The 27,245-nt window shown below is 49.9% G+C and overlaps 2 protein-coding genes across 6 annotated transcripts in view; one reads left to right on the forward strand and one right to left on the reverse strand.

Moving 5' to 3' along the window:
• SYN3 (synapsin III) overlaps positions 1-27,245 on the forward strand; it is a 440,909-nt gene that overhangs the window by 138,111 nt on the left and 275,553 nt on the right. For 3 of the 5 annotated variants that reach the window (XM_076007058.1, XM_020287867.2, XM_076007056.1), the window contains exons 5-6: positions 9,088-9,247; positions 12,149-12,238. In XM_076007058.1, coding sequence (XP_075863173.1) covers positions 9,088-9,247; positions 12,149-12,238 — 250 coding nt within the window. The remainder of the gene's footprint in view (positions 1-9,087; positions 9,248-12,148; positions 12,239-27,245) is intronic. The other 2 variants (XM_012772789.3, XM_076007057.1) reach the window with 1 other exon arrangement.
• TIMP3 (TIMP metallopeptidase inhibitor 3) overlaps positions 14,013-27,245 on the reverse strand; it is a 55,526-nt gene continuing 42,293 nt past the window's right edge. The window contains exons 3-5 of the mRNA XM_012772797.2: positions 19,717-19,828; positions 18,951-19,072; positions 14,013-17,902 (exon numbers count right to left, since the gene is read on the reverse strand). Coding sequence (XP_012628251.1) covers positions 17,705-17,902; positions 18,951-19,072; positions 19,717-19,828 — 432 coding nt within the window. The 3' untranslated portion in view covers positions 14,013-17,704. The remainder of the gene's footprint in view (positions 17,903-18,950; positions 19,073-19,716; positions 19,829-27,245) is intronic.

Genomic DNA, 27,245 nt, shown 5'->3' on the forward strand with positions numbered 1-27,245 from the left:
GGCCTTCTCCATGGCCTTGTGCCGATGGTAACCCCATCCCCGAGACAGCTGAACCCCCTCCTCCAACACCCATGGGGGTCGGTAACTGACTGGGGAGGCAGAGCCCAGCCCTCTTCCCTCAAAGTGGGACAACTCCTGGGTGTCGTGTCTGCTCCAGACCCCTCAGTGGGGCAGGCCGAGGCTAGTGTTTACCTAGGACAGCCTCTGTTCTTGTGCTGCTCCACGAATCACACGTGTCCACATCCCTGTCTTGGCCTCTACTTACGGGGAGCCCAGCCCCAGATGAGCACCTAGTTCACAGGGATTTGAGGTGAGGACCCTATGACAGAATGCTTGAAACACACACACACACACCCACGCAAGCACCTGGCACTCAGGGCATTCCCAGCAGTGGGTAAACACGATTCTTATAAACCATATAAGCCATGACTACATGACAGAACGTGACAAGGAAATGCAGATGTGCAGATGTGACAGGAGGCAGGAGTCAAAAGCCTTGACTCCAAGTCCTAGAATTGGAGACAGTTATCCCAGGAAGGGCCCTCAGAGGTCACTTAGCCCAGTTCTCCTTCTGTCAGTGAGGAAACTGAGGCCAGAGATGAAAAGTAGCACTCCCAAAGTCAAGGGCAGAGCTAGGCCTAGACAATGTCTTTCCCACTACTCCTTATATAATTTTGGCATCTTCTGATCCTTTTTTCCTTTTATTTGGTAAAGGGTTGTTGACATTAGATGCTCCAGGACCTTGAGAAGTGAAGCCATTTCTATTGTGGGCCCATTCCCATTTGGATCCCCTGAGTACCTACTATGTGCTTGAGACCTGCTAGGTACTCAGAGAAGGAGCCACAAAAGTATATTCCAGTCCTTAGCTTTGTGGTCTGAATGTTTGTGTCCCCCCCCCCCCCTGAATTTGTATGTTGAAATCTTAACCCTTAAGGGGATGGTGTTAGAAGGTGGGGCCTTTAGGAGGTGATGGATGAGTCGTGAGGGCCAAGTCCTCGTGAATGGGGGCTGTGCCCTTATGAAAGAGGCCAGAGAGCTCCCTCGCCCCTCCCACTATGTGGGGGTGCAACAAGAAGGCACCATCCATGCACCAGAAAGCAGACACTCACCAGACACCAAATCTGCGGGTGCCTTGGTCTTGGACTGCCCAGCCTCTGGAACCGTGAGAAATGAACTTATGTTATTTACAGCCACTCAGTTTATGGTATTTTGTTGTAGCAGCTCTAAGGGACTAAGATACTTAGTGCTTGCAGGGACTTTACTGTTTTCAAAGTATGTGTGTATGTGTTTGCATGTGTGTGTGTGTGTGTGTGTGTGTGTATGTATGTGTGTGTAAACTTTTTTTTCACCAGTCTATACAGTGATTCTTAAAAAAATGTTTGAATGAGTTTTCAACATTTAAGTAATTGATAATTTCATATAAATATCCAGATTTGTGCTTCTTTTGAAAAGTCCAGGGGCCACACAGGGACCTTATTCCTACGTGGCCACAGTGGCTCGACCTTAGACTAGCCGTGCTTTCTCCTTCATCAGTCTCAGCCCCTTCCCACTTGATCTCCCCGGAGCCTGTGTCCCTGCTGTTCATCTAGAGGTCATGTCTTCCTATAGAGAAGCGACATGTTTCACATGCTCAAGTTGCTATCCAGAGTGGGAATATGAAACATACGCAAAGGAGCATGCATGCTTCCAGAAAAGGGCAGAGAGAGCATTGTGGGAATGAAGGATAGTCCTACATGCTTAGTATGGAAGCAGAGAGCGTGAGAAGAGACAAGTGAAGATGCCTGCCTCACATGCCTGCCGGCCGCGACAGTACCTGCTGGGCCCCCTGGCATTTTGCTTGCAATCCCTGGGGCGGAGTCAGGGGCATCACGCAACACTCACCACTCAGAAGGACGCACCCTGAGCAGGCTCTGTGCTGCTGAGAGGGATAAGAGGACCAGCCTGTGTTGGGGACTCGGCAGCTGATGGTCATGGAGGTGTCTCAGGCACGAAGCAATGGGAGGAAAAGCCAGCGTGAGGCTAGGGAGTGGGGGTGCAGGAGCCAGTGCTAGACACTTCTGGAGGGAAGATTTGGCAGCCGCGGCGGCTCTTTACTTAGTGGATGTCAGGGAGAAGAGGTGCAGATGAGTTCAGAGTGACAGGTCTTAGTTCCTGGGAGCATGGTGGGCCTTTAACAGAAGTCGGGAGATCCACTCTGGGGGAGGCTGATGACTTGAGGTCCAGGCACGGTGAGGTGAAGGGAGATTGAAGTTGGCGGAAGGTGCTGGTTGCATGGTTAGGCACATTGGCTTTGAAGCTAAAAGACCTGCATTTCAAGTCTCAGGTGGCCCTTGTCCTCCCTGTGCTTCATCTCTCTGTGCCTTAGTTTCTCGAAAACAGAGGCAATTAATAGTATCTATCATGTAGTGTCATTCTGAGGATTAAAGATAACACAACTAAAATCCTAAAAGTGATTCCTGGCACAAAGGAAGTGCTCTGTAAACCTAAGTCATTACCTTCCTTCTTTCCTCCTTCCCTCCTTCCTTCCTTCTCACTCTATCACCCAGGCTAGAGTACAGTGGCCTCATCACAGCTCACAGCAACCTCAAACTCCTGGGCTCAAGCAATCCTTCTGCTTCAGGCTCCCGAGTAGCTGGGACTACAGGCACACACCACCATGCCTGGCTTATTTTTCTGTTTTCAGTAGAGACGGAGTCTTGTTCTTGCTCAGGTCGGTCTCGAACTCCTAAGCTCAAGCAGTCCTCCCACCTCAGCCTCCTGGAGTGCTAGGGTTACAGGCATGAACTACCGTGCCCTGCCTGAGTCATTTTCACTGCTGCCTGTGAGGACAAGGCGAGGGGAGTCCCTGGTGGAGATGACTCCACAGAGCCGAGAACAGAATACTGAGGCTTGCAGAAGAGCTATAGCGAGGGAGAAGATGGTGGCGAAGGAGGCAGGAGGAGGAAGCAGGAAACAAGGGGAGAGGGTGTCTTTGAGGCGAGAAGGAAACGGTTTGTCGGGGGTGAGGACAATGACACTGCAGAGGTCAAGAGGACCTCCACAGTAGGGGTCCTCCTCCAGGCTGCTTGTACCTCCCAGGGACACTTGGCAATGTCTGGAGACATGTCTGGTTGTCACAACTGCACTGGGAGTGCCACTGCATCTCATGGTCGGAGACCAGGATGCTCCTAAAATCCTACAATGCACAGTACCGCCCCCACAAAAAAGAATTATCTAGCCCCAACATGTCCATAGTGCTGACGTTGGGAAACCCTGCTCTAGAGCCAACAGGCTACGGGATGTGACTCATGGTTCCACCACCAAGAGCTGTGCAACCTTGGCAAATTCCTTAACTGCTCTGTGCATCGGTTTCCTTATAGGTTTTCCTTATCAGGTTTAAATGAGTGAAGATAGGCAGAGGGCTTGGGCTCGAGCCTCGTAGTAGTATGTTAGTTATAATTAGAAATCAGGGGAGGTGAGGACACAGAAGAAGCCATTTGATCTGGGGATTTGGCATTTAGAAGTGACCTTGGTGCAATTTCACTGGGCTGGAAAGGGGCGGAGAGCCACGGGCAGAGCATTAGGAGAAGGGTGTGTGGGAAGTGGGGCTGGCGGGCACAGGCTGCCTGTCCAACAGGTCCAGCAGTGGAATGAAGACGGGAAATGGCTCGTTATGGCTGTAAGGCCAAGTGGAGGGGGACTTGTTCCTTATCTATCTATCTATCTATCTATCTATCTATCTATCTATCTATCTATCTATCTAATTCTATCATCTATGTATCTAATTCTAGCTATCTATCTATGCATGCCTGAAAACTGAAATTTTTGGTTAATGCCCAAAGCACAATATAACAAAAATGGAAATTTTCAAAAGACGAGAAAGCACCTGCCACCTCACCACCTTAACACGTGAGCATTTTTCCAGCTCTCCTTCCAGGCCCATCGTTTTTATAGTGCACTAGTCATAAAACAGGCCCTCTTTTCTATTGTTCTATGCCACATGAAACTGTACCATAAGCATTTTCCATGATGTGACTTCATTGTTACATTTTCCATTTTTTCCCGAATGAAGATAACCTCATTGTTTTTTCCTGATTGTAAAAATGCACTGTGCTCTTTTTTTTTCTTTTTAAATGCAGACAGCATGAAAATGTAGGAAGAAGAATGTAATAATTCCCATTTCCCATCTCACTCTTCAAGTAACCAGGTTAGCATTTTGGTGAACACCCATCCAAACAGATCTCCATGCATTTATCAACTGGTTGATTTTTTCATTCTTTTATATATGTATATATATGAACATTATTTAACTACCAGCTTATTTTCAACCTTAATGTAGAGGCTTTCTTTTTTTTATTGTTGCTGTTGGGGTTTGCTATGGTCTGAATATTTATGTCCCTCCCAATTTATGTTGAAACCTAACCCCAGTGTGATGGCATTAGGAGGTGGGGCCATTGAGAGGTGACTGGATCATGAGGGTGGAGCCCTCTTGAATGGGATTTAGTGACCTTATAGAGGTATCCCAGGAAGCTGCCTCTCCCCTTCTACCATCTCAGGATATTTCAGGGAGGAGGAGCCGGAAAGCAGCCCTCATCTGACACTGAATCTCCTAGTACCTTGATCTTGGACTTCCCAGCCTCCAGAACTGTGAGAAATAAATTTCTGTTGTTTCAAAGCCACCCAGCCTATGGTACTTTGGCCTAGCAGCCCAAACAGAATAAGCCGGGGTGGTTGGTTTGAGAAGCGGGGAATGGGGCTGTGGAGGGCACATGCCAGGACCCAGGAAGCCAGAAAGTCCTGGAAGCTGCTAGAAAGAGGAGACATTGGCAATGTGCAGTGTGTTCGTTTCCTGAGACTGCTGTAACCAAGTACCACCTGTTGGGTGGTTTAAACGATGGGAGTTTATTCTCTCATACTCTGGCTGGGGCTAAAAGACTGGAGTCTCGACTCCCCTCCCGTGCTCCCTCTGAAGGCCACAGGGAGGCCTGCCTTTTCCTAGCTTCTGCCGGTCGCCTGCCATCCTCGGCGCTTCTGGATTGTAGATACACCACTCCAGTCTCTGCCTCCCCTGTCCCAGGGCATTCTCCGCTTCCTCCCTGCGAGTCTGCGTCCAGATTTCCCTCCTCTCCTAAAGACACCAGTCATTGGATTAGGGCCTGCTCAACTCCAATACGACATCTCGATTACTTCCGCAAAGACCTTATTTCCAAATAAGGTCACATTCATAAGTACCCGGGCTTAGGACTCGAATATATCTTCCTGGGGACACAGTCCAACCCGTAACACGTGAGGTCCCCGGGGTGATGGAGAAGGAGAGTAGAGTCAAGGGCTGTTGTCTGGAATGAAAGGGGAGGAAGACACCAGGTCAAAGATACCAAGATACCGAGTGAGGCTGAGGCAGGAAACGAGGAGGCCTACTTCTTCCAGCAACTCGGGCCTGTGTTTCATTAACCTCCTAGCACTTTCCGAAGAGGCCCCGGGACTCGTCAGCGAGCCGGGCTGTCCCTGAGCCCCGCGGGGCCCCTCCTCCGCCGGTGTGCAGCTGGCGGCTGCCGTGCGGGCCCCACGGGCCTCCCTGCAGCATCCTGTTGTCTGCCCCTCGCCAGATTCTTGGTTGGCTGCCACCTAATTTCTTTTCTGCCTGGACTAATTTCTTGCAGTCCTCAGGCTGGCGGGAAGCATCGCTAATTCCCAAAGTCCTTCCATATGGCCGTCGCGAGCCCTCCATCTGCAAGGCTTGCGCGCTTCCTCTGGTTCAGCCTCGCAGCGGTGCAGTGACACCACGAGCCTGCAGGGGAGTGGGGACCCCTGAGATGTTCTGATCTCCCCTCCCCCTTCGGTGGTTGGCTCCGTTCCCTTCGTCCCCTTTGCCAGATGGGACACCCACGGTTGACTTTCTGGAGATGGAGAGGAGAAGTGTTACTGGGAATGTTACGGGGAGACAGTTGGGGGGAACCGCGATGTCTCTCTGCCGGTAGCCATGGGTGTCGCCAAGTCCGGAGCCTTCCCAGGCACGGCTGGGACCAGGTCTGGCTGTGATGGGTCTCAGCATGTGAACAAAATCACAACGATCCTCACCCTTTGCCAACTTGGCTCTCGGCGACCAGGGGACAGTTACGAAATAGCAGTCAAGCAACCAGGAATAATGAGGCTTCTGCTCATTAACTTAGGTCCCAGGCAAAGCCCAGCCAAGACCTGTTCTTGCCACCGCAGGCCTCTGCATATTTGAGGGAATTATTACACTTCCCCGGTGGCTGAAAGTCACTCAGCCCCTGGCCCCTGCCTTCTGACGCCGCCCGAAGCAGTCGGTAATGCCCCAGCGAAGCCTCACCTGTCCCACCTTTCCCGTGTAATTATACGCCGTCCCGGGTTTCCTCTTGAGTGCCGACAGCCATTTCTGAGAAAGACCTGGGATCGGGAGCCCAAATGATACAGCTCATGTGAAGTTTAAAGCCAAAATAACAAGAGAACCCAGCTTTCACCTGCTGCCAGGATGTGCCAGTTTGGGTGGGATAGAAGGGGACCTCGCCCAGGCAGGAGACACCCAGGGCTTAGGCCCAGTGGGGCTCCCAGGGAGGTGGGAAGGGCCTTAGAGGGTTGTGGGGACTTTTTACCCAGCCCTATCCCTTGATGACATCTTGTCATACCTTGTACTCCAGCCATGGAACCAATTGCAAACTTTGCCACTGGCTCCCAGCATCCATCAGAGCAATACTGATGGCCTGATTCAAACTAGTTCAGGCACAAAAGGGAACTCAATAGCTCATATAACTCAGAAGATAAAGATAGTTCTGCTATTAGGTTCATCGGGGCTCGAGGCAGGGCTGATGTTGGCAGGGTTCTTGTCTCCCCCTGTCTCTGTTCCCAGCCAGGACTTCTACTAAGGTGGGCCCCCCTCCACCCCCACGCAGCGGGAACGGTCTCCATCAGCCCCAGCTCATGTGGCATCATCTTAGCTGGCCTCTCCTCTTACCCGGAGCTCACGTGCAGCATCCCCAAGAAGGATTCTGACGGCCCATTTTATATCGGAGGCACCGTCCTGAGACCAGTTACTGCCCAGCCAAATGTGGTTCTCTGATGGGACAGGATTTTATCATGGGTTTTGTTTCCCAAAAAGGGAAAATACTGAGCAGATGAAACAAAACACAGCACAGTCCACTATACTACGAGGACCTTCCATTTGGTCACAGGTGCCATGTCCTCTACCTAGCATACCCTCCAAACCCTGCCGGCTTGACAAACCACTGCTTTTCTTTTAAGATCCAAGCCTTCTAGCACACACTCACACCAAGGGGATTTTTGTTTTGTTTTTACATAAGGAGCATGTATTATGTGTGTGTGTGTGTGTGTGAGAGAGAGAGAGAGAGACAAGGTCTTGCTCTGTCGCTCAGTTCACCGTAACCTCCTGGGCTCAAGCCATCCTCCCTCCCGCCTCAACCTCCCAAGTAGCTGGGACTACAGGTGAACACCACCATTCCCGGCTAATTTTTTATTTTTTTAGAGGCAGGATCTCGCTGTGTTTGCAAGCTGGTCTTGCACTCCTGGCCTCAAGGGATCCTCCTGCCTTGACCTCCCAAAGCGCAAGGATTACAGGCACGAGCCACTACGCTCAGCCATTCATTACTTTTGAAATCAGATAGAAGCAGTGAGTGGTTATATTGTCAGTGATCCTGTTGCCTTCAGATCCCTGCAGAGGCACACACGTGATCTTCCTTCATTCCTTCTTTCATCCCTGCCGCTGTAATTCCAAGATTCCCACCCTAACCCTAACCACAGAGCAATGCGAGTGTGATCGCCCACTGCCCTGAGCACAGCGTGACCCGTGCATGTGGAGAGGACGCTCCCATCCAAGTGGCCCCTCGAGATGTGTCACGACTTAGCCACGGACACTGGCTATTTTCTTGGGCAGTAAGGAGTGCTGTCCACGCCCGCCATCCATTCCTGCAGCGCACGGCGACTGCTCCCCTGCTCTCAGGTCAGGCCCTGGGTGTACAGTGAGGCGCTGGCCAAGAATGATTTCAGAAGTAGCTGCACATTCTTTTCCTCTGTCTTCAGTGGGGGGGAAATCCTTTCCCTTGGAGAGTTATTTTAATTGACATTAGAATTATTTTAGAGACAATTTATTTGAAGCTAAGTGTCTGGTCCTGGACGAGCCAAGTGGATCGATCGGATTCCATTTTGAGCGTCAGCCTCATACCTACAGTGAGGCTGATTTTTTCATGTGTCCTTGGAAGTGAGGAATCCAAAAATAGGTAGATGCTTAGCAGTGTGCATGAAACAATGTGTGAATCCACCCGGGGCTGGGCGCTGGGGTAAAAAGCACGTGGACTTGGAGCCGGATGACTGAGTTCACATCGGCTCCCCTGCTCCCCAGCTTTGTGAAGTTCTTAACTTCTCTGAGCTGCACTGTCCCCATCTGCGGATGGGGAAACAGTCTGCAGCTTGCCCAGGTGTGTTTGTGAGATCTCATGGGGATCATACCTCCAGAGGGGCCAGCAAAGAGCCTGCCGCGGCCTGGGCCATCCCATTCGTGCTCTTGCTGCTTTCCCAAGGCTGCTGCTGGGAGGGAACGAGACACGTTTGATTTGAAATCTGCGGGAAGGAGGCCGTGCTGTCTGGTGATTGACAGCCAGAGCTGCAAGGCCACGCCGTCCTGGCTCTGCCACTTCCCTGCAGCGTGTCTTTTTGAGCAAGTGACTCAGTCTTCCTGAGCCTCAGAGGGCTCATCCGTAGCAGGGAGCTGATGATGGCACAATGCCCACCTCCTGGGGCAGGTGTCCTCACAACAGGTGATACATACAGTCAGTTCAGTGCTGGCACCTGGGGAAATCTCAGTCCATTCGCTGAGTTATTTGATGCTTGCTTTTACTGATTGCAAATAAAATAGATGTTCAATGTAGAAAGTTTGAAGATGGCCCAGAAAAACAAACAGAAGGAAGTATGTGTTGTTTTCAGTCCTTTGACTGTAGTGGAGTGGCTGCATGTTTGCACCCAGCCTCCTTCCTCCTCCCCAGCTCCCACCCTTCCCCATTCTGAACTGAGAGCTGCCTGCCCGCGGGTCAGCACTGTGCCAATGTGGTAATGACGCCCTGCTGACCCCTCTCTCAGCAGATCCTTCAAGCCAGACTTCATCCTGGTCCGCCAGCACGCCTACAGCATGGCCTTGGGCGAAGACTACCGGAGCCTGGTCATCGGCCTGCAGTACGGGGGGCTGCCCGCCGTCAACTCTCTCTACTCCGTCTACAACTTCTGCAGCAAGCCCTGGGTGGTAGGTGACGGGCCAGGCTGACCTGGAGGGCGCTGGGAGGCAGTGGGTGGCCCCCCAGCCCTGCAGTGGGCCCATTCTCCAGCTTGGAGTTCTCCATAGTGATAAGAATCTTATTAATATTTAAGCAACTGAAGAAACCATTCGGATCCCAGGACTCTTATTGGAATTGTTGCCTAAACAATATTCTATAATTACATATTATGGTATGGTAGCATTATAATAATATTAGTCATAAGAATGTACTGTATTGTTTTGATTAACATTCACCATCTTATCATCATTGCCTGTTAACAGCAGGCACCATTGATTGAGCACTTACTACATACCAGAAAACCCTGCTACCTGGTGCTCATACCATCGCTGTGGTGTGAAGCCAGTGCCATTGCCCCATTTTGCAGAGAAGGAAACTCCAGGGACATGTAGCCAGTGAGTGGTGAAGCCAGAATGTGAAACCCTCTGTCTTCAACACCCAGCACTTGATTTCTCTTCTTTTATTCATTAGTTTCAGTCATTCATTTGATTTGTGTTTCCATCCAGAAGTTACCTGTAAGAGAGGTATTTTATTTTATTTTTTACCCCCAATACTTATCTCCACCTAGAATGCTCTATTTATCCATTTATTTGTACATTATCTGTCTCCCTGGCTAGAAGCAATTTGTTCATGCAACAAATATTTAGTGAGCACTCACTCTGTTCCAGGTAGTGTTCTAAGTCCTAGGAGAATAGCAGTGAGCAAATCAGACCCAAATCCCCACCCAGTGGATTTTACATTCTAGTGGGCATTCTAGTGCAGTGCATTAATAAATATACCACATATGTAATATGCCCTGTGATAAGTGCCAAGGAGCAAAACCAAGGAGGGAAGGAGGAATGATAACTGGAGGTTGGGGGGTATGCAGCATGTGGCACTCGTAGCCGTTTGGTCTGTCTGGCGTTGCTGTCTGTCTGTGTGATCACCTAGTGACGTAGGGCAGTGCTTGGGAGTGTGGGCTCTGGAGCTGGACTCCCAGGCTGTGGCTTCTCCACTTACCAGCTGTGTAGCCTTAGGCAACCTCCTTAACCTCTCTGAACTTAGCTTCCTTATTTGGAAAATGATGACAATAGCAGGGCCTTCCTGTTTGGGTTATGAGTTAACATGTGCTCAGTGCTCATAAATGGTTGGCACCAAATATACATTCAATAGATGGTGGCAGTCATCCTTGCTCCTAGTACCTAGAACAAGGCCCATTCAGAGTTGAAACACAGTATTTATTGATTGTCTATCTGCATTGATTTAATAGATGTGGGTAGTCTTTACCACTGTACTCATGGGCCCTGGTCTCCTTCTCATGCTACCCTAACTGAACTTTTTGGCCTAAGACATCCAAAATTCAAGTGCCACTGTTAGGAAAGGGTCTCAAATAGTATTAGCTCATCCCCCTCACATCTTTCCCCCACAGTTATCGTGATGGTAGCAACCACAGTCCATCAGCTCAGTCCATCAACCACACCCCGTGCTGTCCTGTCCCTTAACATGCACCCCCCACCTCCACCCTCACATCATTTCCCACGTTTCTGAGGTCTACCAGACCCACCCTCCAAGTTGACTTCCTGTTGCACTGCACATGCAGGCTACACCCCAAGAGTTTGCAGGCCGATCCTGGGCTGATGCAGAAAGTTCCTAAGTTACCCTGTTCTCTCTGCGCCGGCTCTTAGTGACCCCCAAGACAGACTGGCATGAGACTTGGCCCATTTTCCAACCACTGGGCAGCCACACGTTGCAGCTGATTCCTTCCTCTTAATCAGGACCTGACCTGCTCATTCCTGCTCGTATCGACCAGCAGCTTCTCCTTTAGCTTCTGGGAGAATTCTAAGCTCCTTAGCTGGCCCTTAAGGCTCCTGGTGGTCTTGATGGATGACCTTCCAGCCTCCTCTCACTGTCCCCTGCACTCGGGGCCACAGCCATGGTAGCCGCTGAGGGTCTCCAACACATATGAGTCTCACTGCACACCTAGAGTACAGTGAGGTGTCCTTCCTCCTCCTCTTATGTCATCTGCTCCAGGGAGTGTCCCTGACCCCCACTCTGTTCTCCTTCCAGGTCCCATAGCCCCCATGCTTCCCTCCAGCCTAAGATGAAGACATTCCTGTCTCCACCATGTGCCTGTTTCCCTCAAGGTTAGCTTGTTGCCCTGATAGTGAAGCACAGTGATGGAACTCACCCTCTAGAGCAAACAAGGAAGGGCTGAAGCAGCACGAGCTCAGTGGGAAGGGATGTGGCTTGAGCTGTTGGAAATCAGAAGTGTTGTAACAGCAGAGATAATATTTATTAATAATAACGTCATCTAGCATTCGTGCATTCCTTTGGACAAAGGCATGCTGTATCCTGCCAACAATTCTATGAGATGGGGTATCTTGTTATGTCCAGTCTACAGGTGAAGAAAACAAAGCCCGGAAATCTTGTGTGACTTCCCAGGTTAGACAGCTAGTAAGTGGTCAAGAGAGAATTTGAACCTAGGGAGGCTGGATCCAAAGTCTACACCATGAACTACTGTGCAGTGCTGCCTCTCTAGAAGGAAGACATTTCAGGCAGAGGGTGTGGCGTGAACATCAGCAGGCCGTGCTGTGGACAAGGACCTTGTGTGAAATGATAAGGATGTAGTACGTGCTCATCAAATGCAGTTGAGCTGACCCCAGTATCCCACCCACTTACTAGGTCTAGGGCAGGAATGAGGGGGTTGATGAAGCCAGGTAAGGGAGAGGATGAATGTCCAGCCAAGGGCTCTGGCCTTGATCCTATAGGCTGGGGACAGCTACCAGAGCTCAGCTGTAAGAAGGCAGACACTTGAGGCTTAGGATCAAGTGAGAGGTGTCACCATACTGGGTACCAATGGCTGATCAATGTTTTCTCCTCTTCTGTTCTAGTTCTCTCAACTCATTAAGATCTTCCATTCCCTGGGCCCTGAGAAGTTCCCGCTGGTGGAGCAAACATTTTTTCCCAACCACAAGCCAATGGTGAGTGCCTTTCCTTACTCTGTTTCACGATGTGGTATGAACACAGATGTCTGAGTCCCCAGGGCTCGGTTGTCACTGCCTGACCACCTGGACTCTGAGGAAGAGCCCCAGTGTCCTGTGGGGATGCCTGGCTTTCCTGGGGGAAGAGTCACCTCCCCAGGTGAAATTCAGGCAGTAGGACAAATGGCAAAGGTGGACAGCATTTGGGGGGACCTCTGGAACTTTCAACAAATCGGGGGACTACTTGAGCTGGCATGTTGGAGCCAGAGGTTGATTATAAAGGTAAAAGATGTTTTCAAGGCAGGATGTTATTTCATTTGAGCCTGGGACCTGGTTTCAACTTGTGTTTTAATAAAAAGCAGTAATACTCGTTTGCAGTGATTGTTGAAGGGCAGTTTCCTTCTGTGTCCTCTTCACTTTCTAACTTTTGAATACACCTGCGGTTGTCTCTGGGAAGTAGGTGGGGCTTAGTTCGGAGTACATGGTAAAGCCTCCCAATTGGAGGATACCTGGTGGGGAGAGGCTAACGTCTTTCTGAATGGGGTGGAGAGTTCTCCACCTGCAGCCAGAAGAAGATGGGTGAAGGAGCTGTGGGCAGCTGGAATAGTCCTGCTGTGTGGCAGGTGGTCTTGCTAAACTGGTCAAAGGAATGCAGGCCGTGGCCTTGTGCTTGGACTTGTAGAGGTTGCGAGTCTCAGGAAACAGAATAATTGGTAGGATATGCAATAGTCCCAGCTGGAGACTGTGGCCTGTTTGTAGAATTCAAGCTCAGGCTGCTGAGCTGGAACAACTCTTGTTTGGAGACATTGACAGGTAGGACTACGGGTTCTAAGTGGGAGCAGTCTAACCAAGCAGAGGTTTTCCACTGATTACCTTTCCCATATATCTGATCCAGTGAGTATCAGAGAATCCAGGATGTGCTGGTTGTAATAAGAAGGGCACATGTGAAACCCATCACATTCCAACAAAACGTGACTACAGTGGAGAAAATTCAGGGTTTATCATCAAACCAGCCTGAGTTTGAATCGCAATTCTGTCTGCGTACTAGTTCTTGGGCAATGACTTAATCTCTGTGAACCTTGACTTCCTCAGCTAGAAACTGTGGATGACAGTAGAACAACCTCATGAGATTGTTGAGCTTTCACGTCATCATGAGTATAAAGCACTGTGTCTGGCATGTGGGAGAAAAACCTGAAACATTGTCAATGGTGGGGTGCAAGTTGCATGAGAAGTCTGTGGCCAGTCCAGGCCACTGAGGGTGACAGGCCCTTCTGTATGCTCTGGGAGGGGCCACCAGCTGTTGTGGAACCTCAGGAGTTCCTGGCATCCCCAACCTGGCTGAACCATACTTGGAATTTCAAGCAGGCAGTTGACATCAAGGCCTCCCCTCCCCACCTCCACCAGGTTGAGATTCTTAGGAAGAAAACAAGGAAGGATGAGTCAGGGCCCCAGTCTGAGGGTACCTGTACCCCCACCCATGAGTGGTTGGATAGAGAATCTAGATCTTGTAGAACTATGAAGAACCCTGGCAATAGAGTCTGGGATCAAGGTCAGGGCTGGATTAGCAGCCAGGAGGAAATGTAGGCTACCTCCTCTGAAATTGCTCCTGCCAAGGGAAAAGGACTGGGGTGGAAGGGGGCAAGGCTATAGAAGTGGGTTGGGGAGGGAGTGTGCACAGGCCTGGAATTGGGACAGCAGGACAGATGTCAAGGCCCTCTGTTGTCTGTATAACCCCCAGTGGCCGTCCGGACACAACAAGGCAAGAGGCAGCGGATGCGTGATAGAAATAAAACCATTTTACTGTTTAGAATAAAGGACACACTATAAAAAGTGAACATTATGCAACATTACAAGACAATATACATTCACGGAATATAAAATTCATAAATAACATGGAGGAAAACTGTAAACAGTGCTACAAAATTTAGCAACAAATACATTCCTTCTAGACAGGGTTTTCTCTGGTTGGTTTCTCTCCATCACTTCTGGGTTTCAGGACAGCAGACTGGCCACAGGGAAAGTTTGGGGGCACAGGAGAATCTAAGATGCCCCCACTCCCCAAAACATAAACCATTCTCTAAGTTCTTCCTTTCCTCTCACCTCCAAAAAGCCAATTGGGAAGTTGTTGATATGATATCCACTTGTCTTATGCTCCCCCATTTTGTTTTGCTTTTGCCATTAGATTTTTATAGTATTTCCTTCTGATAAAAATACTCTAGTGATATTTTTACTTTAGGCGGCCAGGAGCCAGACACTTGGGTGCCACCTTGGGATAATCCACACTGTTGCTCGTCATGCACAAGAGGAGAGGAAGAGCCAGGGCGGTACCTCCTGGGGCCCCAGTGGCTCCTAGACAGAGCTATTCCAATAAGTCATTTGTTTCTTTAACTATCTAGGTATGATGGTGTGAAAAATGGTGCCCATGGCTGTAGCTCAACCACCAGGAGGCAGGTCTGGGACCGGGGGAGGGTCTCCTAGTCTTACCTCCCCTGGCCAGGTCAGAGCCCTGGCCTGAGAGGCAGGGGCCTGGGTGTGGGGCTTCCTTGGTTGGGAGGCAGAAGCGACACCCAAAGGATGCACAGAGAACTTGGAATCACGGCTCCCATGGCCTTGGGTTTGTTGGAGGAATCCTGGCTTCCCAGTTGGGTGATCAAAAGGTCTTGGAGGAAAAGGAAATGAGAGTGAGTAGCAGAATACCCAGGGCCAGTAGATACGGAGCAAGGATGTGAACAGACTTTCCTTTTCTTCCCATCTCCTTCCTCCTCCTCAAACCACGGGGATCCCAACGGGGAGGAGGCTGGGGGAGTCTCAGTGAACTAGGTCCTTCTGGTTTTCCCGATCGCCAGTCTAGCCGCCTGCCCCGTAGAAGTATTTACTCTCCATTCCACTGTAGAATTTGATTCCGGGAAAATGGCGGCATGTGGGTTTCTGTTTTTCTTTTTCTCTTAAACACAATGTACACATATTATAGCCTACACATGACACAAGATTTAGCAAAATAAAACGTTCACGATATGATTGAAATACGGAAGTGTCTCAGCTACATAAATGACTTTAAATTATACAGTAAGTGAACAGGTGAAATAAACAAAGCTATAGCTTATAGAAAGCTCAAAAACCGCCCTCTGACCACATCGCTTCGCAAAAGACCCTCCTTTGCCCAGGACCTGCTCACCAAGGCCTGCCCAGTGGGGCTGTGGCTCTGACTTAGCTACCATGCAGGGAAACTCCAGGTGCCTCGTGCTCGGGCTTCACCCAAGTCCCTCTTTGTGTGAGTGGGGGTGACCACACAGCAGGGACGGCGAAGGGCCAGATGCCTCACAGAGGAGATGCCCACGTCCGCTTGCGGGAGGGCACTTGCACGGGCTGGGCTCCACCTCTCGAGACTTTGAGGTTGAAATAAAGACAATTCCCAAACACCGAGTCTGAGCTCATCCCTTTAAAACCACTGGCCTGCTGGCCTCAGCCCCCTCTGCTCCCATCTCCCGCTCTGCCAAATGGCATGACCACAAGGGACAGGCACAAGGGAACGCAGTCGATCCTAAGGAAACCCAACGCCTGCACTGCCTTCCTGCTCTGGGGCTCTGCCAAACACCTTGCCCGGGCATTTGTGTGTGTGTGTGTGCAAGACACTACAGTGTGTTGGCTGCATCTCTATTTTCTCTTCTCCTGTTTCAGTTGTCAGCTCTGTTTCCTAAAGTGGAATGAGCTGAAGATATAAATGCTAGCAGAGGGTGAATACACCCCCATAATCTGAAAAAAAGAGACAGAGAGCAGTCATGTGAAATGACCCCATCCGACCATCACCAGCTCTGTAAAATATACATTATCCCCTACTCTTGGCATCTCACTTTTGACACTAAAACTTAAAAATAATTTCATTTAATAAGAGAATTTATATTATAGTTTTATTTCATACAACACAACAAAACCCTACAGCTGATTGCAGAGTCAGGCTTCCCCAGTGGCCGACCTTTTCAATTCCACGAGATGAGGACCTCAGGGGGTGGCATTTGCCCACCAGTGAGCTGGGGAACGGGGACCAAGCTGTCTCCAAACCGAGGAGCGGTGGCCGTCTAGCCAGGGCAGGGCACTCTGCAGCTGTCCCCTCTGCACCCAGACCCGAGACCCACACTGATGCCCATCTGCTATCTGAGCCACGCCAGCCAGTAAGGCAGTTAAATGAAGGCCCCAAACAGGAAGCAGGAGAAGAGGACGGGGACAGAGTTCAGGTGACCCCAGTTATGGGGAAGAGAGGGTGCCGAGGGTGTTCAGAATTTCAAATTTTAATTACAATGAAAAAAAAAAAAAGAAGTCAACTTGGAATGTCATGATGTTCTTCAAACAAGCAACGAACAACAAAATAGAAGAGATTAAACTATTGGCGTATTTAACAGCATTGAACAGAATTCTGTGTCCTATAAAAAAACAAAATTAGCTTATGTCCCCGTGTGGGTATATGCAGATGTGTATACAAACACATCCCCCTAGGTGAGCTAAACACTACTTTGGAAATAGTATTCTCTACCCAAATCTACTTGGCTATATCTGTGGATAGCGTATGGTGCGTGTACTTCCCCAATTTACACAAAGGCAAGCTCCTGGCCACGTCTACCGAAGAGGTTTCCAGGAGGAAATCTTGTGGGAGGCGGGGAGAGGAAAGACATTCATCTCAGTCTTTCACCTGAGCTTTTGCACAAAGGAGGCAGGTTGCCTCCTGACCTCAGGCGGGTGTTTAAGTCTTCACCAACTAAGAGAGCTCTGTTCGCAAGGCCTGGGCTGCTTGCTCCAGACCCGGAAACATCTGGTCAACCCAAGCATCACTGGGCTGGGGACACTGTGTGTGCTGTGTCATCTCCAACCCTCTCTGGCGGTTTCTTCCTTCCCTGCCTGCCTCTGACATGCAAGACACAGATAGCCACAGCCTGCTTGGGACACGCAGTAGCAGCTCCTCGGTGTGCGAGATCTTTCTTTCACACACCTCGAGCCTGTCTGCGTGCGGCCCCTGACTGCCCCTGAAACGGTTGGCCTCTTGGCAGCTTCCTTGTCTGGGTCCTTTAAGCACTGGGATGGAGGAGGAGGGCGGAAGGGCAGAGGGCAGAGGGGAAAGAAGAAAGAGGGGTAGGGATTACAATGCCCAAAGGGGGTAGTTTTTCGATTTTTGTTTTCCTAAAAAAATAGAGATTATATTATCACGAAGAAGAAGGAGTATGCATACCTCGTTCTTTCTGGCATGGCACCAGAAATTCCCAGGTGGAAATGGGTGATGTCAAAACCAAAAAGAATGGGTAGGGTGGGGCCAGGAGGATAGTTCCAAATAAACCCCATAGACTTTTCTTTAAGTGTTCGAAGTGCTAAATTTGCGAGAAAACAGGCACTAATTTCATTGTCATCATCTGGGAAGAGTTAGTGTCCGAGGGAAGCTCAGCGGGAAGGGAGGGAAGTGAGGTGGGCAGGGTCTGGCGCTCAGGGGTCTGTGGCGTTAATGATGCTTTTGTCCGGGGGGGCCCATCCTCGGTACCAGCTGCAGTAGCCGCCCTTCTGCCGGATGCAGGCGTAGTGTTTGGACTGGTAGCCAGGGTAGCCGAAGTTGGAGAGCATGTCGGTCCAGAGACACTCATTCTTGGAGGTCACAAAGCAAGGCAGGTAGTAGCAGGACTTGATCTGCAATTAGATAACAGGCAACGGTTGGTGGGTTCTGCCAGGGTCTGCCTGATGCTGCCTGAGTGGGCGGGCACTCAGCCCCTGGGACCACTGCAGGGGGAGCCCTTCCGGCCCCTTAGTGATAATAATGCACATGACACTAGCTAACATTCACTGGGTACCTTCTGTGTACCAGACGTTCTGCTAAGTGCCTCTATGTCATTCCCAAATAATCTCATAACAGCTTTATCTCCCTTTTACAGAATAAGATATAGAGGCTCAGAGAGGTTAAGTAACTTGCTCCAGGTCACATATACAGTAAGTAGCAGAATTAGACATTTGAGAGGGCTTGTCCCGCTCAAATGCTAACTGGCAAGGATGGGGGATCTCAGCTGTCTTAGGGAACTGAGGAATTAGAAAGATGAAAGCATAAACTTTGGAGTCCAGCAGTTCTAGGCTGGAAACCAGACTCCGCAAGCTGTGCAACCTTGGGCTAGGTACTTAACCTCTCTGAGCCTCTATTTCCTCATTTGTAAAATGGTGGTAGTAGTACTTATAGCCACATAGGGTTGTTCTAAAGATTAAGAGAATCGCCCAACTCCGACCCACGGCAGGAAGGCTGTGCCTTGGCCTATACTTGTAAAGGGGTTGGGCCTGCTTGGAGAGAGACCTTCCGTGGCATCTGGTATCAGTATTCCTGCACCTGCTTGCCCACCTGGGGTGGGGGCCACCAACGAGTCAGCTGCCAGGGTGAGCCCACGCGGGGACCACTTGGCAGAACCTGCCAGTGTACGGATCCTATGCCTGCCTTGAACTGCGGGCAGGGGCTAGGGACACTGAGAGGCCTCCTCATGGCCCTGCAGCTGCCAAGTGGGCATCGTGGAGGCAGCAGATTACAGCAGAAAGGCATTTCCCCTGCCTTCTTCACTGCCCAGCCTGGGGTAACCTTAGCACCTCTGCTCAGATGTGCCCATCTACTCGGATGTGCCCCTGTCCTGGCCCAGTACACGTGGGCTTGCACCCAATACAGCAGGAGCGCCCTCCTCCCCTCCCCAACCCCAGGGCTTACCTTGCAGTTGCAGCCCAGGTGATACCGATAGTTCAGGCCCTTGCGCTGGGAGAGGGTGAGCTGGTCCCACCGCTCCACAAAGTTGCACAGCCCCGTGTACATCTTCCCGTCGTAGACACGGCCTGGAGGAGGCAGGACCACGACAAGGGGAGAGTTATTCTGTCCAGAGCACGGCCAGAAGGGGAAGGGTTATCACACCTGCCGCACTCCCACTTAGGCCTCGCAGACCCAACACCTTTTAAGATGGACTGTGGCCCCATTTTCCAGATGGGGATAATGAAGCCAGCTTATGCAATCTGTCGAAGGTCCCAGAGCCATTAAGTCCTGGCACTAGCACTAGAGATCAACTCTTAGCTCCCCTCATGATGGCTTTTTTGGTTTTGCTTTTTCCTTAACCACACTGAATACCTAAAGGTGGATAACTTTCAAAGACAGACCTAGTAGGTTGACTACGAGGTAGAGAGGAATAGGCAATCCCCTTTCATTTATAGTAGAGCTGAGAAACTACAAAATTAGGAGATTTCCTCCACAGAGGCAGTAGTGGAGCTAAGACTAAAACCCAGCCTGAGTATAGGAGCTCTTAGCCCTAGGCAACCTTGATGGATTCAACCCTAAGGACTCCATACAGTGTAAATGGACACTTGGCAAAAGTCCTTGGGACACTGCTAACTCAACTAGTCCTTATCTGTTCTGCTAAAGTGAAGAAACAGTGGGCACATTTGGCCAGTGGCCAAGCCCTGGCCTGGATGCTAGGGTTGGCCATTACCTGTCAGCAGGTACTGGTACTTGTTGACCTCCAGCTTAAGGCCACAGAGACTCTCGGAAGCTTCCGTGTGGATGTACTGCACGTGGGGCATCTTGGTGAAGCCTCGGTACATCTGTGGGCAAAAGGAACATTGTGACTTCTTCCTTTCCAATTTGGACGCCCGTAGGATCCAGCAATCCCATCACTGGGTGTGCATCCGAAAGAAAGGAAACCAGTATATTGAAGAGATGTCTGCACTCCCGTGTTTATTGCAGCACTATTCACAATAAACCAAATGTGGAATCAACCCAAGTACCTATCAGTGGATGCATGGATAAACAAAATGTGGTGTATGTACACAACGGAATATATTCAGCCATAAAAATAATGAAATATTGTCATGCGCAGCAACATGGATGGAACTGGAGGTCATTATGTTATGTCATTATGTTATGTTCGCCAGGTACAGAAAGACAAGTGCCGCATGTTGTCACTCATATGTGGGAGCTAAGAAAGTGGATCTCTTGCAGCTAGAGAGAAGTGTGGTGGTTACCAAAGTCTGGGAAGTGTAGGGGCAGGGGGAGAAGAGAGGCTGATTAATGGGTACAAAAATGCAGGTAGATGGAAGACCTAGTGTTCAATAAACCAGTAGAGTGAATATAGTAAATAATTATTGTATACTTCAAATTAACTTGTAAAGAATAATTTGAATGTTTCCAGCATGAAGAAAAGATAAATGTTTAAGGTTATGGATATCCCAATTACTCTGATTTGATTATTACACATTATATGAAAATATCACATGTATCCCAAAAATGTGTTCATGTATTATGCATCAGTCAAATAAAATAAAAGGAACACATGAGTGAGAGGAGGCCCATGTCTAGAAAGCATACTGCCATTTGGTCTAAGGGAATCTAGTTTGGTTCCCCAATTCAGCCATCAAGTGGCTGGTCACTGACCACCCCACCCCAGGGCCCCCTTCACCCCAGATGAGGCTACCTGTCCTTTGTCTAGCCAGGTTGGTGCCTTCCCAGAGAAACACTCCTGTCCAGCCAGCTGCACCCTGCCCCCATTCCAACTTCCCTCAGCATTCCTCCGGCTCACACTTCTCACATCCCAACATCTCTTCAAGCATCCAAAGAAGTCACTGTGACAAGGGTCCTCCCACTTTGTCAACCTCAGGCCCTGAGCTCCATAAGGACAGCCAGCCAGCATTCTCATGACATCCCGGTGACACTTTCCAGCATACAAAAGCATTCTCACTCACGTCCCCCTCACAGTACAAGAACCCTAAGAGGTAGGTATTGGTAACCCCATTTTATGGAAATTCTGCTTGGCTGTTGAAAGCCAAACTTGAGCTCGATGTTTTCCATGTTTTTATTCTCCTGAGCATCCAGGTTCCTCTATCCCAGATGAAGCATGCAAACACATCTACAAAACTCCAAGATTTTTAACTGAATATTTTAAAATTATTAGGTAGAACTCTATGCAATTGCTGATATTAGGTCATTTTATCTACGACATAATCTAATACGGTGGTTCTCAACTGGAGGTAAAGTTGCTCCCCTAGGAAACATTTGGAACATTGGGCAATGGCTGGAGACAATTTTGGTTGTCCCAGTAGTGAGTAGAGGGTAGGGATGTTGCTAAACATCCTACAATACATAAGACAGCCCCCAAAACAATGAATTGTCTGGCCCCAAATGTCAATAGTACCAAGGACGAGAAACCCTGCTCTAATATTAATCCATTAATCCCCATGACAGCCCTAAGAGGCGGGAACTATTACACACATTTTGTAGATGAGGAGCCTGAGCACAGCCGGTTAAGTGGCTTGTCTCAGGCCACACAGTTGGGACATGGCAGAGCAAGGGTTGTAAGCAGCAGAATCTGCCTTCCGAGCCCATGTTCTTAACCCTTATCCTAGGACAGCTGCCACTGCAGCCTCAGGAGGACGCCAACGGCCTGTGGTGCAGGCAAATGCCATTTCCATCTCTGGCTACTATGCCACACCTGTCAGCAGGTGCTGGTGTGAACATGCCTGAGTCTGCGTCCACTTTGTGATTCCAGGTCAAGTCCACAAGCATCACACAGGCCCGGATCTGCCAGGCCAACGCTGTTCACTGGGATGCAGGAAGAGCAGGGTGGGGCGTTGAGGTGTTGCCCAGTCCCATCATCCTCCCGTTCTCAGAGTACGTAGGCCCTGGACCACGGTGCTCTCTGGGCCTGTCCCAGGGGTTTACAAAAGGGCAATGTCTCTACTTTCGTTCCTGGCATGCATTCTTAATTTACTTATGGTAAATTTTTTTTTTTTTTAAGACAGAGTCTCAGTCTGTTGCCCTGGGTAGAGTACAATGGTGTTGTTGCTCACTGCAACTTCAAACTCCTGGGTTCAAGCAATCCTCCAGCCTTAGCCTCCCAAGTAGTTGGGGCTACAGGTGTGTGCCATGATGCCCAGCTAATTTTTCTATTTTTAGTAGAGGCAGGGTTAGGCTGGTCTTGCTTAGGCTGGTCTGCAACTCCTGAGCTTAAGCAATCCTCCTGCCTCAGCATCACAGAGTGCTAGCATTACAGGCGTGAGCCACCGGACCCGGCCAACTTACGGTAATTAATACAAAGCCAGACATCACTTTGTTGGTGTCTCATCTAAATGCTTCCCATTCGGTCTGTGAGCTTGGTTTCTCCCCTCATCTTCTTTTAAGTGGCGACTAGTTGGGGGTAGGTGGTCCACAAGGACCTTGTAAAGCAGTCTTTTGGATCTACAGAGTTTGTGGACCTCTGCCTTGTTTGAGGGGTACACTGTTCTGATTGACTCAGAAGGTCTCCCCTCCTGAACCCCTTATCTCCCCGAGGCTTGCCAGCTGAGCAAGGACACGCAGCCACGTGCTCCGAGAAGTGCCGTCCACACTCGGTGTTCAGTTATGCCGCGGGGGAGTGGGGCGTGTCAGGTCCTGGCTGTGACTTCCTCAGTGACGAAGGGTGCCTTTCCAGCTTTAACGGGAGCCATGTTTACGAGTGACGCTGTAGTCATGCCATCGAGTGGCCTTCCAAGAACATGCCCTACACTGACTTCTGTGCCGAGTGACTTATTTTTGTGTGGGCGATCCTTGAGGTTTTGGCAAATGCTTCAACTGAGCGCTCACTCTAAGTCTTTTGGTCCCAGTCCATTGGAACCTCAGTTCCTTCTGCGTCGGTCTTTCCTGTTGACCATCCCCCTGTTTTATGGGTGAAAATCAAACCCCTGTTTAGGGTCCAGCTGTCCCTTGAGCTGCTCTGTAAGAACTTGTTGAAATCGGCTTGGCATCACTGCTACTTTTAAGTTTGCAGGAATTGTGTTTAAACATTGCTTCTAGCACTTGCACACAGAGTCAAAATTTTGATAAGTTACAAATGACGGGGTCTGATAAATACAGTGCTGCGTTTTGGGGTTAGTTCTGAAAGTGGCAATATGGTAAGGGTAGATTTTACTCATTTAGTTGTCTTTTCTTTATAATACTCCTACCTTGAATCTACATATTGATCCTAAAAGTACTGTTATATCTGCAATCATAGAGATCTAGAATTGGTCTGACACATTTAGGAGGGTTTTAAGAGGTTTATAATATCCTAAAATCAGAGAATCTCAGAGTTGGAAAAGATGTTAGAGGTGATCAAGAGGCAAACTAATCCTCGTGGAAGATTAGTGGTAAATGCAGGCTCTGGAGACCAACAGCCAGAGTTTGAATCTTGTTTTTGCCACTTATTAGCAACTGAGGCCCGCCTCAGTTTCTCCATCTGTAAAACGGGGCAAAGTTACTTCATAAGAGGTTTTTGGGAATTCGATGACTGAGAATAGCACTTGGCACACAGCATTCAGTAAGGTTACCTTAAAACCAGTTGCACTAAAATTCATAAGCAGAGGAGGAAAGGGTTTGGTTTCCTTCTTCCTAACCACCTTTGCCTATCCTCATCTCTGAGAAAAAGTAGTTAAAGCTGGTTTGGAACTTCAGACATAGGCTATTCTTTTCCAATTAGATTCCATGTGCCTCTAGGCCCTCTTCTTGGTAGTTATCTACACAAAGTTCCAAGAAGTTAGCTTCCTTTGGGGTGAAGGGACAAACAATGTAAGAAAGAAGTTTCTGAGTCTGGGGGCATTGGTCTATTTCTAAAGAAATGTCTCGTCTTTGCTCTACATTGACAACATGAAGTGCCACCATTATGTCAAATATTTCTTGCATGCCTACAAAGATCAGCATTGTTCTGGGTGCTGGTTTGCATCTTGGACTCATTTAAACTCACAACTTATTTACAGACCAAGCTACTGAGGTCTGTAGACACTAGGTACGTGACTGAGAAACCAAGTGCACATGCTCTTTCTCTTACAGAGCTGGGGAGGCGGGGCATGCGAACATGCAGTCAGACTCTGCAGAGAGCTAGATGAGTCTTGAACCATAAAGAGTCACAGGCATTGGGAGGAGAGGAGCATGGTTCCCTTGGGCTGGGGGTCAAAGAGGATTCCAGATAGAGCTAGACTCTCCATTGCTCGTGTGATTAGACAAACCACTGCAGGAGGAAGTCCCTGGGGTCCAAGCATTCCAACAGCCTGGCAGATCTGTCCTGCCTACAGTCAGGACATGCAAAGCACATGACCAAGGCGTCACCCCATGGGACCCTCCCAGGCCCAGCTGGGACATAATGTCCCCTACGTGCTGTCCCTTGTAGCCAGCCTGAGAGCATGTCCCCACTGCACAAACAGCAGCTCCTGGCACTTTCTCATGGTCCTGGTGGGAGATGAGGTTCCCCACAGATTAAAGTGGCCAGTTCTGGAAACTTCCACCTTTGCACCACAGCCCAGGGCCTCAGCCCCAGATAATCTCCAAGTTTGGGTTTGCAGTAAGCTCCCTCAACATTCTGACACCCTTGCCCCCCTCACACACGCTCCCATGGGTCTCTGCATGCTCAATCTGTGCCTGAGAGAGGGGTCAGAGGCTGTGGAGTCAGCAGAGCAGATGGGAGAAGGTCTGCCTGCCTGTCAGTGAGAGAAGAAAGGCCAGAGACAGGGCGGCTCAGATTCTTGGGTTCTCCAAGTTCCCTTAGCCCTGCTCTAAGGGAGCCCGTGCTCACCCCATCTGACTCTCCAGACTCTCTAATCCACTAGAACAAAGCCTCCCAGGGACCAGTGCCAAAACTCACGCAGGCTTGCCTCTCTGGCCTCTCCCCCTTCCTCCCTGCAAAGATTTTTCTGATACACCCTTTGCAGGATGTGGCAAGTCAAGAGCTGTGCCGCCGTGGGATACAACCCAACAAACCTCTTTTTGTTTCCCTGGGGAAACTAGATACAGATGGGGTGAGGGCAGCCCTGAAAGTAGGCGCTCCGCTACTCTGTTATCTCCTGTAGGCGAAGGCTCTAGACTTTGGCTCAGGCTTGCCACTTTCTAGCCATCTGATCTTGACTGCTGTGTGACCTTCCAAATCTTGGTTGCCTCACCTGTCAAAGAGAGGAAAGGTGGATCTTTTCCACCTTTGAGTGTTAGTGTGAGGACTGATCTATGCAAAGGCTTAGCAGAATGCCCACAGCAAATGTTACCCATGTGGAATCGTATCATAAGGAGAACAGCATTATCTTTGTATTCACCGCTCCCAGCACAGTGCTAAGCGCAGACAGGGAGGGGGGCTGGGAGGACGGATGGACGGACTCCTGCTTCTACTCCTAGCCTGCACCCTCTCTGACTTTCAGGCCAGCGCCTGGAGGTGAGCAGAATCCAGTGGCCTCTCTGGATAGAAGGGCACTGATCAGTTCTATGGGTCATAACACAGGTTGGTAGGAGGGTCAGAGTGAATAAAAGGCATTAATGATATTGACGATTAAAGGAAGGTGGCAGGGAGATTTGGGGAGTAAAGAACACAGGACTGGGAAGGAATCCAGATGCCTCAGCTTAGGGACCAGATCAGCCCTTAATTAAACACATGACTCTGTGCAAGTCATTTCCCCTTTGAGCCTTTGTCAGAAGTAAAAAGAAGGTTTTTCCACCTAATGCCCAGCACCGTGACCCTCAGGGAAGGATGGTGAGTGGAAAGCCTGAGCCCTCCAGCTGGGGAGTGGGGGTGTGGGAGTGCAGGTTCTGACACTGATGGGTGAACAAATGCTTTTTGGTCTCTAAACAGCCACCCCCCGTGGCAGGTCTGACACCAGCAAGGGAGCAATGGGACTCTGCCCACAGGAAGGGGCTCTGGCCACCCTGGTCCCCAGGCCCCGATGGCAAGAGGAGAGCTGAGCAAGGTTAGGAACCGCCACCTCCCATCGATTTCCCTCACAGCTCTCTGCCAGCCCCATGTCTCCTAATGAGGACTGCTCCAGAGCAGGCGCAGAATGTGTTTTCTGAACCTCTGCTTCGGTCTAATATGCCCTGGCATTCCCTCGCTGCCTGCCAGAGGTTGCAAAGTGTGTTTTCTGGGTTGTTGTTGCTCTTGGTGGCCCCCCTCTGCCCATGCCTCTCTCCCCAGGGCTGTCTGAAGACATAAGCTGGTCTCATGACCAAGCTTAGGCAGCCAAGGGCAACTGGCCAGGGCTGACTCTGGACATTACATAACCAGAAGGCTGTGGATGTTTCCAGAATTGAATCCAAAGCAACAGGTTTCACAAAATGAGTACATCTAGCCTCAGGCCTTAGGACGCAGGAATAATGAAGCCTGGCAGGCAGCCTCTGGGATGGCCAGGTACCACTCCTGGGCTGCGTCACTCACCTGGATGTTAAGGCTTGTCTCCACTGGGGAGTTTTCAGGCCATGGGGCCTTGCCCTCATGCCCCCATCAGATGGATAAGTAGTCACCATGTCCCTGTTCCATGCTAGGTCTCACTCTAATTGCTGGGGACACAAATATGAGCAAAAGGCTGGAGGGTTCTCTTGAACCCAAGCACATCGCATATCAAACTTCTGAAGAGTCACGACTATGTCTCTTCTCTCCCTACCTGACTACAGTTCCTGAAGGTAGAAGCCCCCTCTCCCTCATGGCCATCCTGGCTCCTGGCACAGAGTCCTGCACGTAGGGAGATCCTTGCAAAGGCAGGGCGAGGGGCCAGTTGCTGAGTTATTCAAGGTGAAGCCCAGTCCTCTCTGCTGGGCTAACGGAAGTGCAGCCTTCCAGCAGCCACCACCAGCTCCTGCACGCAAGAACCCCTGCCCGTGTCCCAGGGCAATCCGAATGCTGGGGCTGGAAGGGCCCTTAGGGGCAGCAAGCCCAAGCCTGCGCTGTTCACAGATGGCAACTCTGAGGCTCAGGAAAAAGGGTGCAGCCAAGGTTAATGAGCCCAAGGTTAATGGGCCATTTAGGAGTGAAGCCGAGACGAGGACGCAGGTTCTCTAGATTGCAAATCTGCTGTTCAAGGCATACTTCCTTAATGCGCTTCACATGCTTGGTGACATGCTCAGTAACCGTTGCTAACCAGCTGGGTTGCAAAAAGATAATCAGAGCTAGGAAAGTAGGGAAAGAAGGTGCAGTTCCTACCTCAGGATGAAGTTCCTGTGATCAGCACAGGTTAATGCAAAGATCTGAGGGGTGCAAACCCA

This window comes from Microcebus murinus, chromosome 10 (assembly GCF_040939455.1).
Source record: "Microcebus murinus isolate Inina chromosome 10, M.murinus_Inina_mat1.0, whole genome shotgun sequence".
In the NCBI taxonomy this organism is placed as follows: Eukaryota; Metazoa; Chordata; class Mammalia; order Primates; family Cheirogaleidae; genus Microcebus; species Microcebus murinus.